The sequence below is a fragment of the Diabrotica undecimpunctata genome, chromosome 8 (assembly GCF_040954645.1).
Source record: "Diabrotica undecimpunctata isolate CICGRU chromosome 8, icDiaUnde3, whole genome shotgun sequence".
Taxonomy (NCBI): Eukaryota; Metazoa; Arthropoda; class Insecta; order Coleoptera; family Chrysomelidae; genus Diabrotica; species Diabrotica undecimpunctata.
The window spans coordinates 143,267,506-143,292,312 of record NC_092810.1 but is presented as its reverse complement, the minus strand read 5'-3'; the positions used below and the strand labels follow the sequence as shown (position 1 = coordinate 143,292,312).

At 32.3% G+C, this 24,807-nt stretch overlaps 1 protein-coding gene across 1 annotated transcript in view; it reads left to right on the top strand.

Annotated features, from left to right (window-relative positions):
- eya (eya transcriptional coactivator and phosphatase 2) overlaps window positions 1-23,955 on the top strand; it is a 179,324-nt gene extending 155,369 nt beyond the window's left edge. Inside the window, exons 5-10 of the mRNA XM_072541267.1 lie at window positions 1,851-2,121; window positions 2,905-3,067; window positions 6,616-6,965; window positions 10,875-11,092; window positions 20,670-20,914; window positions 23,698-23,955. Coding sequence (XP_072397368.1) covers window positions 1,851-2,121; window positions 2,905-3,067; window positions 6,616-6,965; window positions 10,875-11,092; window positions 20,670-20,914; window positions 23,698-23,879 — 1,429 coding nt within the window. The 3' untranslated portion in view covers window positions 23,880-23,955. The remainder of the gene's footprint in view (window positions 1-1,850; window positions 2,122-2,904; window positions 3,068-6,615; window positions 6,966-10,874; window positions 11,093-20,669; window positions 20,915-23,697) is intronic.
- Window positions 23,956-24,807: the final 852 nt, after the last annotated feature.

Genomic DNA, 24,807 nt, shown 5'->3' with positions numbered 1-24,807 from the left:
TTTAAATTAAGCGCTGATCTGTTTTATCTAACAATCTAACATCTAATAATATTTCTTTTCTGATACTGTTTTCTTGTGGGCATGTCTACATTCGGCAACACTTCGGAAATCGTTTTTAAAAGATTGTTTTTAAAAAAATTGTCCGAAAATGTATAACCAACAGAGTTGTTAGTTTTATGTTTTCAAAATTGACGATTCTGTAGGCAATAGAACTGCTTTTAGTTGAAAAAATGTTTGTACCCACGGAAGATCAAATTCTGTCTATTTTGTGTGCTTGTTTGTAATGTTTTTTTGTGTGTTATGCGTTTTGTAATTTGTATTTATCTCATTATAAGTTTATTATCTTATTTTCAACTAAATAATGATTTCTACAAGCAAAATTTCAGATTAGCCAGGGGAATGATCAAAAGATTTTTACCGTCGATTAAATACAAATTTTATATAAAAAATTGATTTCGCACGCATAACTGACATTCAAAATCGTCGATCCCTTCAAGCTTTGTTTCTGAGAGGACGGTTCATTCTACCCAAAAAGTGCTAATAAACATTTTTTTTCTGTGACCTACAGATTCTTGGTAAATTGATGTTTTTCATTCTCCTTCCGCTCACGAGGTAGGTTTGAGAGGGACACCCTGGGGTAGGAGTGGCAAACTTTTTTGCATCTTTTTGGGGTCCCAAAATTGACATTCTCAGCAAAGTTCAACTTGTTCATATGATTTTTAAAGGTTCAGTGGCATTTTCGTCTCTGACGACTGGACTAGTACAAGTTATATCAATTATTTACAATTTTTATTTCAGAAATTTTTTGAAAGCGATTTCTGGATTAGAAATCGAAATCTCACAAACCTCCAGCTGTCAACACATTTCACACAAACTCGGAACTACCTTCATAGTTCAAGATACTGTACGTGAAATAATTCTTGACTTCAAACCAATCAGCCACAGAATTAGTATTCTAAAAAACAAGCGAAAATCCTTAAATTTGAGTATAATCAATGCACATGTACCAACTTAAGAAGAGAAAAAAGAAAAGGACCAATTTTATGAAGAATTGGAATCTGCTTGTGACACATGTTCTCGAAGTGACATCAAAATTGTGATTCGTGACCTAAATGAAAAGATTGGGAAAGAAGACTGCTACCACACACATGTTGGTAAATTTATATGGCAAGAGATGATGGTGTGAGTACGTATTTCCCCTGCAGATATATACACAAGTGAGGTGACACATCACCCAATGGACTCACCAAGGACCCATTCGACAATGCTCGTACTGATAGTAGACACTTTTCTAACTTCGTAGATTTAGAGGCGCCAACGCGGATTCAGACCAATATCTACACACAAAAATATCACGTCCAAAGAATATAAGTTATATAAGAGCGAAGAGATATAGAACACACCTCCTGAAAAACGAACACACGGCTGAAGAATATCAGCAGCGCAGATCAATGATGAAATCCCCAACGAAACTCTGCAAATATGGAGAACACTTCTTAACAAAGTCCACAAAATTATGGAAAGGACACAAAAATAAGCAAGATTATAGAAGGGACAGCAAGTGTCTAAAGAATAGAATATCGTTCCGATGTTCTGCCCTCTTAAAAACAATATATAAAATAATCTCTAATATAATATACATACATCTAAGCGCATACTCTGAAGAAATTCTGGATAAATATCAAGGTGGATTCAGATTTGGTACATCAACAATAAAGCAAATATTTGTATTAAAACCGATTCTTATTACGAATCTTATAATCTAAATAATAAGAATATAATGTGTGTGATTGTAACATATATGTCTGTATTTATGTATTAAAATAGTTATAACACACAATTTTTTTCAGCATTCAACCCAGTTATGGTTCGTCGAGCGCCACAACTCCGTACATTAATTCCGCGGCGTCATTTTACAATAACTCTTCGTATCCTTACTCAGGATTAAACTCTTCAAGAGTTTTAAATCCAGCCTGCAAAGTAAGTGCAGGCTACATTACATCTTCGTACTCAACGCCAAGTTCACAGTTCAACGCAGCAGGACAGTCTAGTCAGTATTCTTCTTACGCAGCTTACACTGCACCTGGAGCTTCGTCTTTCACACAAGGATTTTCAGCACAGGTACGTAAATATCTTTCCGTTTCGATTTTCAGCCAAACTTTATTCTTATAAATTCTTACAGTGAAGATCTACATAAAGACGCTACTTGCAATTGTAAGATCTATTCTTCTAAGCCTCAACAGCCTTACTTTATACAGTCAAACTTAAGTATAGGCAACTGATATCACATGGCTGCATAGATGTGAGTGTTCAGGTATTTGACAAGGTGCAACTGCAAATTAAAGAGCGGTAATATGGTGTTTCCATGGACGTATATCATAGTACACATTTGTTCATTGTACCATGGACGTTTATTGTCCGTATATGTTTTTAGATAACGTCACAGAAATTTGTTAATTATAATAAACATTTAAACATGGAGAATATCAATAATTATTGTTTTATGTTGGCCGAAGAACAAGATTTATTTTGGAACACGTTTTGATTCATCATCATCATCCAGCATTCATTTATTACGTCCACTGCTGGACATTAGCCTCCCTTAAACTCCTCCATTCTTTGCGATTCTTTGCGATCTTTGTTGCCAATTTTTGTTGATACGCCTGATGTCATCAGCCCAACGTGTAGGTGGTCTTCCTCTATTACGTTTGTCTGCTCTTCACCTCCAAATTTATATTTTGGATTATAAAATTAAATAAACATTTAAGAGTTATTGAAAAAAAAACTTATTAATATTATATATTAATCTGTGTATGAGGTACTTTTAAATGAAGCCAACCTGTTTTGTTCAAAAATAAATGAATACGATTTTCAATTTTATATAAAGTAAAACTTCTGTTCTAGGGAGTGGATTATAGCTCATATGGATCAACTTATCCAGATTCACAAACTTCACAATTTGCTTCAGGTTATTATGCTCAAAGTTATTCGCCATACGTTAGTTCACCAAGTTCCAGTGGTAGTCTCGGAACTACACCGTACCAATTAACTTCACCTTCAATTTTAGGTAAGTATATTATGTGCACCTAAAGTATTATAGATTCATCTCCCAAGTGTGTTCCTATGTGCAGGGATGATGTTCGGTATGGTACACAAAGGGTTCTTTTGGTGTCCGAAATGTATCCCACTTTTTAGGAGGATATCCTTCCCCAATGTCAAATTAAATTAAGTGAAAATTTAACATTAGAAAAATTTTACGATATTGATTCTAATAAATAATGTCTTTGAAGGATTTTAAAAGTTGTAATTGAAAATTAGATTGTAATTGACGTCACTACAAAATATAAGTAGGAACAAGATATCTGTTGATAGAAATGTGTTAGAGCACGAATATTTTCAAGAAAATTAACACAGGTGATAAGACTCAGAATTTCTATTTGTTCCAAAACTCTCTTCAACTTTTAATTTATTACCCTAAATGTAGTCTGTCATCAAATTTCATAATGTACTTCTTCGTTTATTATGCTCACATACCAACTATTAAGATTAATTTTTTATTACAAATTAGAAGTCAAAAAATTAAGAAACTACCAGTTATGGAAATCTTAGTACCTAACTTTGGTGATGGAAGGCAAGGATGTACAAATTAAAATAGGTATAAATTAATGAATACCAAAAATATTTTATTTTGTTTAATATAATAATATCTCTCATTTTGGTGGAAAAATCTCATTATTCAATTTTCTTACAAAAATCTCTGTAAAGAGAAATAATCCCTCCCAACAGACATGAATGGTGCAGGCCAAAAAGGAAAAGTATTTTAAAAGAAGAGGTCAAACAAAACATAACCTAAAAATATAAACATCAATGAAAATAAATTGGTGTATATTTCATTTTATTTTCCAAGAACTCTACATTAAGTGTTAACGAATCAATTAGAACTATGGAGAAAGCAATACAAAGTTAGTTTTTGAATATGCTTAAATGTTCATCATGTCGCTTTGTCCATATAGCGACACTAGTGGATCTGAAAGTGAAGGTAATCTGTTTTCTAGTTATTTTCTGACATAATATTTGCCCTATTTTACAATGGTTTTCTTTATTCTCTTTATATTTTGTTTTACAGTACCATGTGTTTATTATTTTATTGAATGAAGTGTATCAAACCTAATTTATTTTAAGATCTGTTAAGGGTCACTTACATTTCTGGATTATATAGGCTATTTTTATCTGAGCCTTGATTAAATATAATTCTTATGTAGATTAATTCATATAGTTTACTTTTTTGAGTCTTTTAATGTAATCAGAATGTGTATGCAATAGAGGGAACTAAATTTTAAGTTAACTAGTTCATTTCGAATCAAAGAGAACAACAATACTATATGTAATAGTCCTATCAGAAAAGTATAAAACAATAAGAAATAAATACAACAATAAAGCCAACCAATACACTGAGATATATATTATCCAAAACCAAACCCAACAATTCACAAGAAAAATCAAAGTACTGCATTTGTAAAGTGCCTTTTGAATGCAACAACTTTTAGCTAATAGAAATTTCAAGATCACCAAATGTTAGGATAAATCAGCATGGATCTTACATTAAAAACAAAGACTGGTAGATTTCGATATGCAAACATGCGAGGGACAATCAAGATATAGTCCGATAATGGGAAGATGCATCAATACTTATAAAAGAAATATGTAGTAAAAAGAAAATCAAGGAAACAAATTGTGTAGCATCTACTCTAAGTTTTGCACTTTTCTTTATTGCCATCTATTTGCTGATGATCTTGTTATATTCTGTGGTAGAAAAAATATATCAACAATGACGACCCATATACTGCAAGCCTTTTACAAATTGGAGAATTGGTTGAACACTACTGGCCTAGAATTTTCTCCCACTAAAACAAAAGCAATCATCTTCAGTATAACTCCAAAAAAGCACATTATACCACTGAAACTCTACCTAAAGAATTCACTAATAAAGTGCTGGATCCAGTATGTAAAAAAGCAATTTGGATTGCACTGAGAGCACACTACACAAGCTCAGTTCAAAGTATGTATTCTGAATTCAGGTGAACCATCCCTTCAACTCAGGAGAGAATACCTAAGCCTCATATTTGATCCCTCAAGAGTATCAACTAACCTAGAGGTACCTGTTTATAAAAACACATTTACAAATAGATTTCCACAGATGTATAATTGTGGAAAAATATTGGATCCTCTGTTTTATCAAGTGAAAGCAATGCTCTTCCTATGGACCATTGCTCTTCCTAATTGTAATACAAACCTTTCTGCATTCAAGAAATGTGAGACACCAGCCAAAATTTTCAAACAGAATTCACTAGAGATATTAAATGATTTTAATGATTTCCTTCTTATCCTTCACAGATGCATGATGCATCCAGATCTACAAATGGAGTAGGAGCGCCTTTCACAACAGATAACTATAATAGATCCTAGCAGCTCCCTCCTCAAACTTCCATATTCTCAGTTGAACTCTTCTATCCTCCAGGAATTAACATTTGTCAACACACATGACATCAGATACTCTCTAATCATTAGCGATTCCCTGAGTGCATTAACAAAAAGCAAACATCCCATCCTGCTTTTAATTAAGGCAGAACTCTTAACATGCCAACAAAACCAAAGGTTAGTTCAGTTCCTCTGGGTATCTTCACATTGACATATATTAACAATCATAAAGCAATAATATTAGCAAAAAATCAGTTAACATACATCATAACTACCTGTGTTCATACTGATTTAAAGTAATATTTTAAGTACAAAATGGCAAATAAATTGGAATAATTTAAACTGAACATTAAAAACTATCAAACAAAGTGTGCTGACATGGAAATTTTCTCCTAAGAGAAGAGACCAAGTGATCATATCCAGATTGTGACTTGGACATATAAAGATAACTCATAATTTTATATTAATGAGGGAACCTCCTCTGATGTGTTTATGTGTGTGATAGTGAACTAACAGTGCAACATATATTAATAGACTGTACTCTCTATGTACTAGAGCAACAACAACAACAGTTACCTAATAACTTTAAGGAATGTTTAAGTGAAAATAATACATCTAAAATTCTAAATTTTTTACATGCCACAGTACTGAGGAATCAAATTTAATATTAGCTTTTTGTAAATACTGCTCAATGCTAATAACCCTTTGTGATTGAAACAAATTGTAAATAAAAAAAATTGTGTAGCAAATACAATAGAATACAGCAAGATCTGGTTACCAATACTGAAATATATTACTATTAAAAACACACTAACACCAACAGCAGGTTAGAGACACAAATCATGTATAATCAACTACAACAACATCCCTCAGAATTTTCAGCTTCAAAAGTGTAATAAACATGGCTATAAGACTAAAGTTAAGTAAGTCATTCACATATACAGGTTAGAAATGATTTTTAGAATTTTTTGATATATTATAAAGTTTGTATAATGGGGAATATGATCACCAATCTTTATAGAGAATTATGGTTAAAGAACTTATTCTGCCAGTATCATGTTTGTTGCAACAATATAGAAAAGGTCCTTAGAGAAGTACATTTAGAATACTAACATAATTTCTGATTTTGTTTTTTAGATAATTCACCTACTGGTATATCACTTGCTGAAGGATCCACATCCCCCCTAAAACAAGAAAATATAAAAAGATCCAGAGATTCATCAGGAAGCTTGAGTTCAGAATCAAGGACTACAAGAGGGAGGGGTAGAAGAACAAACACTGTTTCCCCAACTACTCCAGAATCTACAACAGATAGGGTGTTTATTTGGGATCTCGATGAAACTATAATAATATTCCATAGCCTTTTAACTGGAAGCTACGCTACTAAGTATCAGAAAAATCCACAAAATGTGGTGCAGCTTGGATTCAAAATGGAAGAGATGGTTTTTAACTTAGCTGATACACATTTCTTTTTTAATGATATAGAGGTATGCATACAAAAAAACTTTTTAAGGGAAAATACTAATACACGGTTTTTAATTAGAGTCACTTAGTATATAATAATTTAAGTAAATGAAGCATATCCTTCAATATTTGTAAATATAAGTATTATGTCTATGAACTCACATTCTTCCATTTAATTCAAGAATGACTTTATTTTTGAGATTTTAGCTTTTTTTAAATAGTGTTAAGTTCATCTGCTATATACTTTAATTGATACTCTTATCTAAGTTTCTTTGTCTTTAATTTCAAAGTTTTTAATCTGTCTGATTTTGCAACTTGTATTGATCATTACATTGCATTACACAATTCATCATCAGTGGTGTTACAGCTCTTTATGAGCCAAAGCCTTCTTCAGAACAATCCTCCATTCACCCCTGTCTCTGGTAACTCTTCTCCATGCTCTTAATTTCGATAGACTTCAAATCATACTTCCTCTTCTTCGTTGTCCGATCGGCCCTCTTCGGTCAAAAACTTTTCTGACTATGGCATCTTCCTCTCGTCTGATTACATGACCTATCCATCTGAGGAGTGCTACCTTAATGAATTTTACAACGTCAGGTTCTCCAAATCTTCTATACAACTCAAAATTGTAACACCTGCGCCACAAACCTTGTTCTTTTATGCCTCTATAAATTCGTCTTAGTATTTTTCGCTCAAAACGTTTGAGCAATTCTTGGTCATTCTGTGTTAGTGTCCAAGTTTCTGAACCATATGTTAGCACTGGTCTTATTAGTGTTTTGTATACAGTCAGTTTAATTTTTCTAGGCATTTTTGAGGCCATCTGTCTTCTTAAGCCATAGTAACACTTATTGGCGAGCACTATTCTTCTTTTGATTTCTTCACTGACATTGTTATCTTTGGTTAGCAGCGACTCTTAAGTATATGAAGGTGTCCACACCTTCCAGTTCTTCATTGCATTACAAAATTATCTTGAAATTAATCACAAGTGATTTTTTTCTGTAGATCTTTTACATAATTTTAAATTTTCCTTCTGTACAGATGTGGAAATATCGACTTGACAACATTGGTACAAACCAGTCTAGGACAACATTGGTACAAACCAGGTACCAGAATTGTATTGTTTTTCATCTGAAGAAAACATGAAAGTCGCTATTTGCAAAGAAAAATAATTCAAGACATTCAAAGCATTCAAAAACTGTAATAGTAAACTAAGTATCTAACTTTGTAAGAAAATAATAATACAAGATCAGAACACTAATAGGGAAAAGAATGTTGATGAGAGGACTGGTTTCCTACGCTGTTTTTCATAATTTATTAATAAATGGGTAGTAAAAATGGAATAAAACTTAAAATATTTTACACAAGATTAGAGTTTTAACAGTAGAAGGAAAATAAAAGAAGGAACAAAAGGAATATAATAAGAAAACTGAAATGCTAAAATTTGTAATGAGAAAAATAGTCAAAAATATGACAAATTAAAGAAAAACTGGCATTTAACAACAGTGGAACAAGGAAAACAACTTGAAAGAACAATCACAGTATTGGAAGATTAGATACACGGAACAAAGAATAAAGAAAAAATTACATAATAATCCTAAGGGTCAACATGGAGGGAGAAGATATCAGAGCATTCAACATAAACAAACATATAGTGGTAGTACAATTACCAAATCGGGACCAAAAAAGTTACTAAAGATGAATAAATAAAAACTGACAGGCATAGATATGTATATTAAGAATGATATAACTAAGCAGGAAAGGGATGTACAAAGGCAACTAAAAGAAATAACTAACTCAACAGGGAAACTTTGATATTAATGGGAAAATTCAAAAATTTGACATAGTCGTCGCAAGAAACAAAACAACTGGAAACAGAAATAAAAGATACAAAATTTTTAAAAAGCAGAGTAAAATAATGATATCAACATAGAAGCATCATAGTAAAAAAAAAATATAATGGAAGAGTAATGGGATTGAATGATAGATTGAGCCCAGTAAGGTTTAAAGGCAAACAGCAAAATATAAGCAGACTAAATACATATGTATTAAATGTATAAATATGGTCTTCTCCTTCTTCTTCTAATGGCGCTACAACCCTTTGTGAGTCTTGGCCTGCTTAACAATGTTCTTCCATTCTGCCCTGTCGGATACTTTCCTTCGCCACTGCCTGATGTTCATGGTTTTAAGATCCCTCTCTACGTCGTCTATCCATCTTTTACGGGGCCTTCCTCTTGTTCTGTTTCCTTGGTGCTTCCATCTCTGGACTACTTTTACAGCTCGATTATCTGGCATTCTTTCTAGGTGACCAAGCCAGTATAAATATGGTAATGATGATAAAAATAGAATTGGGATATAAACGCAAACATTGGAAAATAATATTATGTAAACCACAAAGAAGAAAAAGAATAATAAGTTTTGCTATAGATATTAGAATCATCATATAGAATAAATGTATATAGAAATGGTTGTAAGGAACGCCCAACAATGTAGCAAAGATATAACATAAATTTTGTGAGATGGAAAAACTATAAACCAAATTTAGTTTCTTTCTATAACATGGTAAATTTAGTGCCCATGTAAATAGAATTCGAAGCAAGAGACATGTGGAATGTAACTGAGATCCCTTTTTGGTACAAATTAAATGCAAGGAACTTAGAAGAATATGGATATCTGAAAAGAAAAACCATACAAAAACATAGAGAAACTGATAAACCAAATATATAAAACCAATCATGAATTTAGGGCAAATGTGGGGAAATATAAAAACAGTCATAGTAGACACATATACACAGAAGATAATAATGAAGCAGTGATAAAAAACGAATAAAAAAAAAGAATGGTTTAACGAAACTGTAAAGGCTGACGCTATGTATAACAAGTATGTTAGTTACTAGTTGAATGCATAAATGCAAATGAAGAGAATGAAAAGAAATACCCTGGAATAGCTGGTTTTGAAGTAATAAATCAGTTACAGACCAAATTTGTTTTCTCTTCGAAAGAAATTCAAACTACCTGTTATGAGCAGAAAATCCTTTTGTATGTCGTTTTTATAGATTTCAAGTAAGCTTATGATACAATACAAAGAAGACAAATATACAAGCCAATGATAGAATTCGGCATACCAAGAAAGCTTATGCGGTTAGTTAAAATAACATTCAGAACAACAAAAAACGAAGTTACTTTATTTAGAGAAGATTTAGATCAGTTGAATTTGAAGTAAAACAAAAGCTGAGAGAGGGATGTCTACAGTGTTCTTCAACCTGACCCTAAAAATAATAGTATGAAGATAAAAATAAGAAAAACAGTTTCCAAATTGGGCATCATTGTTAGGAGATTACCTAACATTTATGACAATACAACAGAGAAAACGTAAGGAAATCGTCAAAAGAATCGTTGGATTAAATAGAACAATTTGGATGGAAAAAGATAAGATTAATTAAATGATTATAGATGATGCACAGCTAGCAGACGAGGCATACATAAAGATGGATTATTAATGTAGAAGAATATTTAAAAAGAATAGGAGTAGAAGGATGGAACGGACAGGCGCAGGATAGAAGAGTATGGGAAGAAAAGTCTGGAAAGAAGAAATGTAGGAAAAAAAATTGATGAAAACATAAGTTCAAATTTTTAAATGTACATTACATTAAATATTATGATATATATATATATATATATATATATATATATATATATATATATATATATATATTATAAATATTACATGTAAATTGTATAAATAATTAAAATCCCTATGCCTACAAAACCTGCCTGTTGAGCTAAATAAATAAAAAAAAATAGATATAGAAATGTACTCGGATTATTTTGAAATTTTTATTGCTCTTTATTATTTTTTAGTAATAAATACTATTAAATTAAATGATTTAAATAAAAAGGATCTACAAATAAAATTATTTCCTTATAATTTACAGGAATGTGACCAAGTTCACATCGACGATGTGTCTTCTGATGATAATGGACAAGATCTGTCGAATTATAACTTTAGTACTGATGGTTTCCAATCAGCTAGTACAACGGGTAGTGGCAATTTGTGTTTAGCAGCGGGTGTAAGAGGAGGTGTAGATTGGATGAGAAAATTGGCTTTTAGATATAGGAAAATTAAAGAAACATATAACAATTATAGGAATAGGTAAGTAACTTTTTACTTAAAACAGTTATTGCTAATTCATCACAAATTTAGACTAAATAGAAACGGACATTTTTGACTGGAAATTATTTCTTTCAGCGATAATTTTATTTGGTTATTTAACCAGTGCAGTGGTATAAAAAAATAATTTGCTTGTCAGAAATGTTTGGTATTTAGTGAAAATTATGGGATATGTATATTAAATTAAAAAATAAAAAGGTACAAGTAAATGTGTACGTTAAACCTTAGATTTCGCGAGTTATAGTACAATGACCGCTAGAATCCAGTATGTTCGACCACGCGAATTCAATAAGAAGTTACCGCCCATCACCACCAAATATTCCGGAGCCTTGCAATATCAATAGCGACTTACTAAAACAGCAAATTCAGCAAGTGTAATGATTATAAATACAGCATTGTAAAACCATCTTTTTTTAGTCTGACAGTATATTTGTATTTGAAGTCTAATAATATATTTTGAATTGTAACTACAATCTTTGCTAGTGTAAATAACAAACAAATTTTATATTTTTTCCAGTTGTCACTAGGTTAGTTTTCGCATGTTTTTTGTTGATATGTTTCTTTTTCTTATTGTAGCTGTTTTCTCAGCAACTGTAGGCTTTAGAACTAGAAATTATGCTGAAGGTGCTAATATATAGCTGTTAGTAACATATTTTTTTGAAAGAGCTTAACTCATCACATATAAAAATGAGTAAAATCATTCTTAAATAGTCTATTTTATGACAAAAAAGAAGATGTCGAAGTAAAAAGCGAAACAAAGCCAAAATATTGAAGAGAGCCACAAAAAATTAAAAAATCAGAAAGCAAGTATATTTAGGGTAAACATAGTAGAAAAAAGTATGTTGGAACATGAAAGAAAGTCTTAATACAATTTGTAGGAAGATGGCAAGTATTATTAGAGTTCTTGAAAAATCCCCAGGAAAAAAGTTTGACAATAAAGGGACCTGGTAGTGGTCAAAAAAAGTTTAAAGAATAATTAAGGAAAAGAGAAAACTATATAAATAAAATAAGTTGGACACACTTCTTCAAAACTATAAAGTCGTTAAAATAGTAAAACATAGAGTAAAGAAAGTAAAAGATTGTAATCAGATTAGAACAAACTAAAACAATAAACACAAATATAAAAGTTCACTAATGTTTGTATTTTGAGAACGATATCCGAAGTGGAAATTGAAACGTCAATAAACTTACTTTAACCTTAAATTGTGGCTTATTCCCATTTAAATAGTAATTACTTTAAAATGCCACAACAAAAAAGGCTTCACAACAATATCAAAAAGAAAGGGAAAGGCCAAATACTATTTCACAAATACATAGTGTACAGCGGAGTGGAAAAGAAAGAGGGAGCAAAAGAAAGTTTTGCTATGGCAATAAGTTCAAATACAGAGACTATAATATAAGAGATAACATGTAAATGTATATCCCCACGCATCTTATTCATTTGGCTGAACACAGTCGTTTTATGTACCTGAAGATAAACAAATAAAAAGCACATGGGGAACTTTTCTTTAGTCAATAGATTACAGAATAAAACATAACCTTATCTCTATCTTTAGCGTATATCATAAATTGCCCTACACACAATGGGAATCAATTGAGATATAGCTGATTCTGATACTCTAAAATTGTACATTAGAGATAGAAACGTTTCACCAGTTGCCAGATACCTTAAAGTTATAATTAATTTTGTCCTTGATGGAATGCACTGGCGAAAATTGGTATCTCTTTTCTGAATTAAGGGATTAATTTTTTCCAGGAGCTTAAGGAAAGTGGACTCGTTCATTCGAAGAAAGTTTTTAAAATTTTGAAGGTCTCTAGCATCCAAGAACTCTTGGGGTAACTTCAAATTTCCCAGTCCTGCATTCAACCAAGGTTTGACCCAGCATTTCTAGGTTTTCTTTTTTTATTATTTTTCATGATTCTTGCTACAACAGCAATATTCAACAATAACAATGTTTTCTTTTCTTTGGTTGACATCCTTCACCCTTTTAATAACCATAAATAGTGTATATTTATTTATTATATTATTTATTTTAGTACTTAATTATATTTATTTAAAATAAAATAACATCAAATTGATAAATATTTTCTCTGTTGGCAACAATGAAAGTGGGATCTAAAATTGCACAGAAATATCTCTGATGTAAAAAGGTCAAGCTAGGCAAGAGATGTGCCATGCAAGACGGACTTGCATAGCATGAGACTTGCATAGCCTAGATGTAAAGCTGCCTCTAGACAAATAACAGAAAAATCAATAGAATATAACAAGGCCTATGTATGTTTCATTGATCTAGTGAAGGAATTCGACCGTGTCCAACTAAAAGACATTATACATCTCCTCTATGATAAACAAATTCCACATAATCGAATCAAAACTGTGAAAAACATCTATAAAGAGAATCAAATTCAAGCTAAAATAAAGAGATAATATACCAATCCAATACCAGCTCCAGCTGAGAATCGCATTCGTCAGGGTGGCTCACTGAGCTAGTGAATAAAGTAGCAAAATGAGAGGATATACAATGGGAGATAAAGAAATCAATATCTTGTGTTATGCAGATGATGCAGCATTGGCTGCCGAAAACGAAAACGACCTACTATCAACATGGCGATATCAGCCGCTAAAACAAAATGTATGACAACATCAAAGACACCTGTATCTCGATGTGAATTAATAAATTGGAAAACAAAATTATTTTTAAAGTGTGTAAAAATTTTAATTCCTAGCTGAGCGCTTTCATCTTACAAAGCCATTCTCAGAGCTATGGTCAAGTTTTAAAAAGCACCACTCCGCAAGAGATATCCCATTTGGTGGAAAAATCCACAATTTTTCCTTTTTTCTTATTGTATAAGTTATAAAAACTTCTTTAAAAAAACACACACACACACAAAAGACCGAACATTGGACTCCACAAAAATTGGACTGACCATTTGCTTGGAGTTGAAGAGGCAGACAGTGTCTGCAATTGACATAATTAGACTACAATCCGTTTCAGATTCAGAGACCAAAACTAAGAAATACATACCTAACGCCATACCTAAGACACCTAACCTAACAACAAAAGAAAAAGAACAAAAACGCCTGAAAGAAGAATCGTGTCATGTAGAAACATGTAACGCAGAAATATGATTAAAAGAGATACACAAAATATACCAAGAGATAACAAATAAATGTTTACATCCTCAAATAATAAAGAAAAAAGGATTGAGAAGTTTCTGATGGAATACCGATAGTGCAAGAATAATTATTAGAATACAACACCGGCATATCTATGTTTCATGGACCTTAAAAAAGCATTTTACCGGGTCAAATTAAAGGACGTTATCCACTTATTTTAAGCAAGAGAAATACCTCTAGGAATAATCAAAACGATCGAAAATATCTACCAAATCAACACAATAAAAGTAAAAGTAGAAGAAGAACTAACTAACCCTATTGAAGCTGGCAATGGGATAAGACAGTGACATTCCCAGTTGTTCTACCTGATTATGGATGAATTAATAAAAAAAGTTTGAACTAAAAAAGGATACCAAATGGTAGAAACCAACTTAAAATAATCTGCTATGCAACGACGCAATACTACTCTCTCAAAATAAAGATGATTGAAAACGTATGCTGCACCAATTTAATATAAAACTTTAACATGTTAATTTCCCCAAAAAAGACAAAATGCATGGTTGGTTATAACATCAAATTCACTTAGATATAAATTGGAACTGAGAGTTCAGATAATAGAACACGTGATGGTGTTTACATATCTAGGCATCACATTATCTAGCTACGGAAAGCTCGAAACAGAAGTGGAAGATCTAATGAATAGAGCAAACAGAGCCGCAGGTTGCCTAAATGAAACAATATGGAGAAATAAAAATATGGAGAAAGAAATAAAAGCCAAAATTTACATCAAATATACCAACATGCATACGCGACAGAAACACGACCTGACACAGTGAGAACAAAAAGAATGTTAGAAACAGCAGAGATGAAAACACTTAGAAAAATTAATGGTAAAACACTGAGACAGAGCTTAAGAAATAGAAGAGTAGAATGGAATGGTCATATAAGACGAATGACAACAAATAGAGTAGTAAATGCAAGAGACGGTTCCCCGATAGGAAGACGATCAGTAGGAGGACCAAATAAACGATGGAATTACAACTTTCTGAAGGCACATTGAAAAACAAACAGAATCATGTCTACATAAAAGTAGAAGAAGAAGATCCTTGGACTCTATTTAAACAAATGCCACAAATAAACAGGTGGTCAAGAAGAGAAAAACCAAGTAAAAATACCAAGCAATACTCAACGAATATCTCCAAAAACACAGTAGTAACAAATTTTATGTTAACAATATTATAAGTTAATAATGTATTAAAAATTAACAAGTTTACAAATAATCATTAGTATCAATTATTAATTGATTTGGCAATATTTTTACATAAAACATGGCATAATATTAACTAAATTTCATCTGTCCAAGTTATTTTCGTAACCATAGTTTAGAAGTCTGCCCACAGATGGCCAGATTTGAAGTGATATTAATATTTAAAATTAAATCTAATTGGAAAAAAGTAAATTATAATCAATAAAAATTCTCTTTTCATTTTTCTTTATTCTGTAATTTGAGTTTTGTGGACAGTTTGGCTTTAAAACACATAATTTTCAACATAACGCCCGAACCTGTCAACGAGTATATGCGAATTTGAAACTTATTTATATATTAAATTAGGCTTTATTATATTATACATAGATTTCTTACTCTTATCAGCAATAAATAATATTAATATGAAGATATTTAAAAGAATTGTATAAGAATATAAGAATATTTTACAATAAATTTTAACCACTTACCTTTTAGAAGATCAGAAGAGTATTTAAATAAAAAAATCACCCATTATTGATGCCATTTTGTTACAGTTTTTTCTTGTATAATTAGATTTTCTGAAATAAAATAATTATATGAGAAGAATTGTATAATAATACAAAGAATACTTTACAATAAATTTTAACCACATACCTTTTAAAAGATCAGAAGAGTATTTAAATAAATAATCATTCATTGTTAATGCCATTTTGTTAAAGTTTTGTCTTTTATAACTAGATTTTCCGAAATAAAATAATTATATGAAAAAACCGAAGCATATTATTAACTTTATAGTACATCTAATATACAAGTAGTACAAGTCTTATAGTTTTATATCATAAAATAACTCGAATAATTTAAATTTCAAATAAAATTGCAATTTGCCGGCCGCGCCGGTGCAAATCACCAAAAGAAAACTGTAACGACTATAGCTTGCGTGAGGAACGAATGATTCGATTGTGCCAAAAATTAGATGCGCAAGTGCAATTTCCTGGAATGTTACTGATGCTCAATTGTTTTGACAGTTTTTTAGGTCAGGTGTGCCGATTAGGTGCATATAAAAAGTGTTTTAAGTGAACGGGTAGTAGCAAAATATTATGTTATTATTTTGTAGAGTATTTATTATACATGGCGTCGTTAGATTGTTTTATTTGGGGAAAGTTAGTCTTTTATTATTAAAATAATTGAAAATAAATAAAAAAAGATAATTAAATGAATATAAAAAATATGTTTTTATATAAAACTAAATTGTTTAGTGAACGGGTAATAGCAACATATTATTATTTTAATATTTTGTAGAGTATTTATTATACAGGACGTCATTAGATTGTTTTATTTAAGGGAAATTTAGTCATTTATTATTAAAATAATTGAAAATAAAGAAAGTCAATTAAATAAATATAAAAAATGCGTTTTTATATAAAACTATGTTTTTATATTAGAATCATTGAATCTATTTTCTGTTTTGTAGTTTGTGTATGCTTTAATTCGTCCATACGTTTATAATATTTATGTATATAAACATATGCTAAAGTATAGCCCACGGCTTTAACAGTTTTCTTTCATTTCTTTCTGACTTGTGCTAGTTTTTTCAAATCTTATACTCACAATTTCAGATCTTCTTTTACTGTCTCCATTCATTTTCTTCAGGGGCGTTTTCTTTTTCCTTTAGATTCCAGTGTTTATGAATTCTTTGGTATTTCTTTTTTTTTCATTCTAGCTATGTGTCCGAACCATCTTAATCTTTTAATTTTAGCAAGTATCGGTTTTTGTGGTTGTCTATATATTTGCGTTAATTATTTATTGGTGCTTCTTCTCTTCTTTTAAAGCCCTCTATATCCCCATGTGTTATACATTGATGCATTTGATGATATATCGAATCTTTAGTATGGATGTTACTTTTTCGTAAAATTTTCTCCGTGTAGTAAACTGGCAGCAGGGCTACGAGCGCAAACAGGTCAATTTTTGATTCATTTTGTGGTGGATGCGAGACGGCTCATCGGACCGTGACGTAAGAGGGCTCGTTGGAAAGGGGAGGGGACGGGGAACACGTTGAGATAGAAAAAAACATGTCGTCGTATTGCCAAAATGACACTAAGCTTGTACCGTATAAACGGCTCAACGGACAAGAACGTGCAAGGTATCGATGGAAAGGGGAGGGTCCAACGAATACGTAGACATACAAAAAAACATGGCGGCGTATTGCAAATGGACACTAAGCTTGTAACGTCTAAACGGCTCAACGTACAACAACGTGCAAGGTATCGATGGAAAGGGGAAGGGCTAACGAATACGTAGGCTCAGAAAAAAAACATGGCGGCGTATTGCTAAAAGGACACTAAGCTTGTAACGTGTAAACGGCTCAACGTACAACAACGTGCAAGGTATCGATGGAAAGGGGAGGTGGTAACGAATATGTTAAGACAAAAAACAAACCCAAAGACAATGCCAAAACGGCACTATATCGTATCTTCGTTGCTATTGATCTGATTGCAGCGTATGAGGCGTCAAACGAAAGGTGAGAGGATAATGAATACGTCAAGCAAGATTATATTGGATACAGTTTATAAAGGTCACCTTCTTGTAGGACTCTGTTAATGTTAAAACTGTTCGAGGGATCGAACTTTACTTTTGGTATCTCTGAATTTGCATTTAATTAATCATACTCTCGGAAATGCTGAATTGATTTAATGCTAAATTGATATCGTATGAGCTAAGTAGATAAGATTTGTTTCATTTTAAAAATTTGATGTATTGGTGATCTTTTTGCTCTATTGATCCCTGCTGGATATACGTCCAGGTGGCCAATAGTTTGTATATAATTTTTTTATTCCCCTGTAGATTTTAAATTCTGCAGACGTTTCTTTTTTGTATAGTAGGCACAGAATAGCTTCTTTCTACTGTTTGGGTATTTGTTCTTTGATCCACACTTTATTAACTCAATGATTTCCTCTCTTGCAGCGTTTCAATATTTTGTTTTAAAAACTCAGCAATGATACCGTTTTGACCAGTTTTTTGTTGTCTTTTCAAGTTTTTGTTACAGTTACAATTTCTTCCTACTTTCGATGCCTATCCGTTCGATCTTCTTCTCTTCGTTTCGGATTTTGTTAAGATATTATTCTAACTTTGCGTGCAGCTCGTCGGAATACACCGGTTATATTGAATCATTTTCTCAGCTTTTGAACCCAAGATATTCTTCTCCCTGGTTTTCTCTTTCCAAATACCTTGTTCTGTAGAATGAGTTACAACAAGCTATATCTCTGTTCATTTCTCATAACATGGCCAAGATATTCTAATTTGCGCTCTTTGATTGTATTAATAATCTCACATTCCTTGACTATTCTACATAGGACCTCAACATTAGTCACACGATCCACCCATGATGAAATTCTTAAGATGAATCTGTAACACCACATCTCGAAGGCTTGAGCTTTCAGAAAGTGTCCAAGCCTCTACTCTTTATAATAACGTAGAAAACACTTAGCATCCGATGATAAAGATTTTGATACCGAGTGGTAAATCGTGACGTCTGAGAGAGACTTCATCTTGCTTTCCCTATGTGTTGTTTTATTTCATTAGAGTGGTCTCATTGACTATTTATCCTGGTACCAAGCTATGTACTTTCATCTGATGCGCGACGCATTGTTTAGACGCACTCCGTTGACTAAATACTCTTCCTACAGTTCTCCCACTGCTTGCTCGAAGATTCGCTTTAAGATGGTTATGAGCTTATCATGTTTACTCTATCAAATGCCTTTTTGTAGTAGATAAAACAAACATATACGTCGTAGTTGACATACCAGCACCTTTGCATAAACAGTTGTATAGCGAATAGAGCCTCTCGGGTGCCTAAGGTATCGCGGAATCCAACACTTGTTCTTTGTATGTTTCATAAGTGCTGTTTCACTTAAAAAAAAATTAAATAAGTAGCTTAGGCTGATAATTATTCGGTACTTTTTGCATGTTTTTGCTATATTTATGAAGGTCCACTTTATTCAGCTTGGGGGATTTTTCCAGTTTCATATATTTTGATATAGTTGTTATCCATTTTATTCCCTGTTTATTCATAGAATTTGTAAAGCCCTATAGCTTTACCATTTTTAGTTTTTCTAATAGCTAACGTGACTTCTTCGATGGTAATCGGAGGTCCTGTTTGGCATTCCGTGTCTTCAATGGTATTCTGCCTTTCATCTGCAAGAGTTACTTCCACATGTCTTCCAAGTGTCTGGTTTCTCTGTCTAGTCTCTTTTCCACACTTAATAGTGGTTTGCCTTGGTTGTCTGCCAAACACACTACTCTCCTAGGCTTGCATAAGCCTGTAACTTCTTTCAACTTTTTTGTGCATATTGAATAAATGAGTATACCGTTTATATTAAATCGTGTTTATGTTGCAATAGCTGTATTTCCGCATATTTTTCTCTTAGCCGTGTATCCTTAGCTACTCTGATTAAAGCTTTTTTAAATCTCTATCTATCATTTTGTATAATGTGTCCAGATCTTTGAACTTTCGCCTATCCATCATATCTAAACTAACGTTTGTCTTCTACGATTTTTTCTTCATTTTTTTAAGTTGTTCTGTATATACTGTTTTACACTCTGTTCTGTTTGTTGATCTTTCAGTAGCCTGATGTATTTTGGGTTGACACTATGTCGAATGTTCTTTAGCCTGAGCCTACTTTTGCCAATCAGTGGGTTATGGTTTGACTTGATATCGGCTCCTGGGTATATCTTGACTGATGTTATGCTGTTACGGAATCTTTTATTAATCATGTATGGGAGTTTGAAGTTAGGTATTAGTAATCACAAACACTTTGTCTGCTACAAATTCACCCAATCGGTCTCCTCGCTCATGTCTTATGAATTCTTCCATTGTAGCTGCTTCAATTTATAGCCGAGTTTTTAGACCCCTTATGTGAATAGGTTAATGTATACTTAAATTGAACTTGTGTATTGTTAAATTAATAAACTACAAAAAAAGTACCTCATGTTATTCAGGAGATGCATTTAGAATTCCTTTAGTTTCTTCTTTCGATGTGTTTCAATCTTTCGTCATGCCTGATAATTTAACAGAGTACATTTTTCATCGAAAAATGAAATAGAAGTAATTGTAAAACGCGTAAAAGTTAATATATTTTTCATTATTTTCTTTTAAAACACAGTAAATACCATATCTGATCTCTTTTTTCTGTTTTTAGTGTTGGTGGATTGCTGGGAGCATCCAAAAGAGAACAATGGCTTCAATTGAGGTCTGAAATAGAGGCGGTCACGGACAATTGGTTAACTTTGGCCAATAAATGCCTAACTTTAATTAATTCCAGAACTAATTGTGTAAACGTACTTGTTACAACGACTCAGCTCATTCCAGCGCTTGCGAAGATATTGCTTTTTGGATTAGGTGGTGTGTTTCCTATAGAAAATATTTATTCTGCTACAAAAATAGGTAAGTCTACTTAAATATCATTAAATGTTATATTATGTCATTATATATCATATATTTGCTGACAGTGGGCAAAGGGCACCTTAACGTGTTTTAATTTCGAAAGGTATTGATGGCGAGGTTGCTATTTCCACGTACTACTTGTTGAGTCCCTTCCGATTTTGATTTCCAGGAAGTCGAAATTTAAATGACAAAACCGAATACCACCGACTGACAAGACGATCAGCACTATCTTATCAGATTAGATTAGATCTGCCCTTATCAAAAGATGATCCCACAATCTGGAAGACAACAAAGCATCTAAAAAGACCCATAGAACAACCGATCAATTAAGAAAGACGGCAGTACATGGGATAGGACAGACCAGCAAAAAAGATCATTTTTAAAAAACACCAGCTAGATAATAATAATCACGAAAATTGATTAAGAGTCTTCCTGAATAGTGTTTGTCCTATGACGCTACTAATAAATCCTCTCAGTTCAACAGAAGTGAAATCTTCTTCTTTAGGTGCCGTCCTCTTAGCGAAGGTTGGCGATGACCTCTGCAAAGTCTTCCCTATTTTGGGCTTTTATTTTTGGACTAGAAGTGGAATAAGAAATAGAAAAATCCAACAACCACAAAGCACCTAGATTCAACCTCATAACAGGATTGATACTGAAACATTTACCATGAGTACTAGCAGTTTTACTACCAGAGTAGCATATTTCCCAATCACATGGAAATTTACATAACTATTTATGATTCACAAAACAGGCAAACCTCCAGATACATCATCATCCTATCGGCCAATCGTCCTGTTGCCTACAACATCTAAAATATTCAAAAAGACTACTTGATAGATTCAAGATGGATATTAACCTCGATGCAGAAATAACGATGCACCAGCTCGGATTTTTATGTGAGCATCTACAACACAACAGACTCATAGAATAATAACTAAAATCTTCGTTGCCACTAAGAAAAAAATATTGCACAGCTGCCTTATTAGATGTAGAAAAAACATTTGATACAATGTGGCACAATAGACCCTATGCAAATAATAATGTCGAAGGTCGTTACTTCTAAGTAAAAAACAATGCAGTGTCTTTCATATTATAAACTCTTCTATTAAATTAGGGGGTGCTGCAAGTCCTCTACTTTACCTGATATTTAGTGCGACATTCCAACTACGAAAACAACAGAAATCTTAACATTTGCCGATGACACCACCATAATCTCTATCAACGAGGACCCTATCATAGCATCCGGGCATTTACAAAACCACCTTAACCAGCTAGAAATATGGTTCAATAGATGGAAAGTGAAAATTGAAAACAAATTAACTCGAGTCACTTTCACAAATCGAAGAGATGAGTGTCCAACACTAATAAGTGGCACGTAGATATCGGTCAGCACTTCAGCTAAATATTTAGAGTTAACTCTAGACATGAAAGATGAACGCTCTTCTTGCCGCTCAGTCCTATAATCTTTTTCCCAAGGTGCGAAAATATCGTCCTATTTACCATCTTCCTTGGATCGGAAAGTTGTATGAAAGAATGCTGCGTGAACGCATCCAGGAGGTGATTGTGACGTCTGGTCTGTGAGGCCTGACTGTGTTGGAGCAAGAATGGGAATCGGGTGATAGCAGGGCATAGGGAGAGCCTTTTAGTTGGATGTTGACCGTCTCGCAGTGATAAGGGGACGAAATGTCAAAGGTCTAACTCTCTCGGGCGTCTCGTCCTGGTACAACTTCGTTAGGGTATTAGGAATCCAACACTACCTGGGTCATAGGTTCCTTTTCTCTTTAAAGATGTAAAAAAAGACAAGATATTAATATTAAAATAAGACAAATCAGTTGGCTCATAGGTCGAAAATCAAAACTGACTATAGAAAATAAGCTGCTCCTGTACATATAAAACCGATTTGGACCTATGGTGTCCAACTTTGTGGTTGCTTAAAGCCATCAAATATTAACATAATGCAAAGAGTTCAATCAAAAATATTAAGAATAGTGTTTAATGCTCCCTGGTTTGTAAAACACTATACGACGAGTCAGTAAATGGAGCCAGTAACGGAGTAAATGAAGAAATCCAAAGAATATCAAGAAATTACGTTGACAAATTGAGGGATCACCCAAATGAAGAAGCAAGACTTCTAAACGTTCCACCTGGATTCGCGAGACGACTGAATAAACTATAGCCAACAGACTTATAAATTAACTGTATAGACTAAAGTGTATAACATGAGGATTGTCAGAGAAAAGCTTCTCTTCCATGTGTGAATATTCAAACCATTTACTTATAGTTTCAAATGAAACATATTTTAAATTAAATTGTGATGAACAAAAATTCTGTTTATATGTTTAAATCTTTTGTTATGTTTAAATCTTTTGATTCCTTTCAATCTCAGAAATCTCATTTTGCTATATGCTGTATGCTGTGGGCTGTAGTGTCATTGGAGAGAGACAGATAGAGAGAGATTTATTTGATGTTGCCGACTATTTCTAGAGAGTTTGTGTCTTTCCGATGTCAATTAATAGTTCTAATAATATTTTTCTATTGGCGACACAATTTTCGAATGCATGTTTAGTATAAAGTGTTTAGTATTTTCAGTGACATACAAGATTATATTTTCATAAAGATATATTATAAGATAAATTGAATAAAATTTACAAAATGAGGTAAATGTGAGAAAACATAAATTTAGAGAATTAAATTGTAGTAAAATTTAATCAATTATGTTTTTTATTAATCATTTCATTTATTGAATAATAATTTTTAATAAAAATAATAATTGTTTGTTCTAGGTAAAGAAAGTTGCTTTGAAAGGATAGTAACGAGGTTCGGCAGAAAATGTACTTACGTAGTTATAGGTGATGGACAAGACGAAGAAGCTGCTGCGAAAGCTTTAAATTTTCCTTTTTGGCGTATAACGAGCCACAGTGAAATTGCTGCATTATACAATGCCCTTGATATGGATTTTTTATGATTTCGTCCATTTTAATTTTCTGTGTATAAAATGTATATTTTATAAATACTATTATAAATATAAGAATTTAATCTTATTTTTGTATTAAGTAATCATATTCCTATTCATCTATTCCTATTAATCATATTCCTATCCATATTAATCACATTCCTAAATTAACACAACTGCTATTCGCGTTCTCAAACGACTATAGGTGGCAGCACTTGTTTTGAAAGATGGCGGACGAAATAGGGATATCGTTTGTTGACATTGTAAAGATAGGGAATTTTAAAAGTTGAAGGCAAGCAACTTTAGTGAGAAAACCGCAGTGATACAAGCATTGTGCCTTCAAACGAGCAATTTGAGAGGAGTACCCTACCAAATACAAGTGGACATTGAAGTGATTGAGAACATTAAAAATGTTTGTAATTTTACATGTAAGACTGGAAATTCAGGCAAATGCAAACATATAATTGACACATTACTGTATATTTTTAGGTAAGTGATTACATAGGGATTTGATAAAAGTAAAAGAACAATTTTGCTATAACTTTATGTTTATAATTCCTTTTTATTACTTGCAGGTATACGATGTAAAAATTAAGCAACACAGACATCAAGCAACAGTGGAGAAAATTAAAAAAATCATAATGTGTATGAAAGTATGGTGCCAATTACCCAGTTTTGCCAAATGAAAAAAAAAACACTGCAAGAAGAGAATTAGATACGCGTCTAGCAAAACCAGCAGATACTGTGATATTGAAGGTATTACTCTCCGAAGCAGAAGATTCAGAATTAAGCCTGACTTAACTTAACTGTGGTTCCTATACATCAAGACACAAAGTTCTATAGGGAAGAAATGCTTCAGATATCTCTATGTAACAGTATTATTGGCAACAATAAAGTTCTACCAGTCTTTGCTGATACATGGGCTACTGACATTGTACTA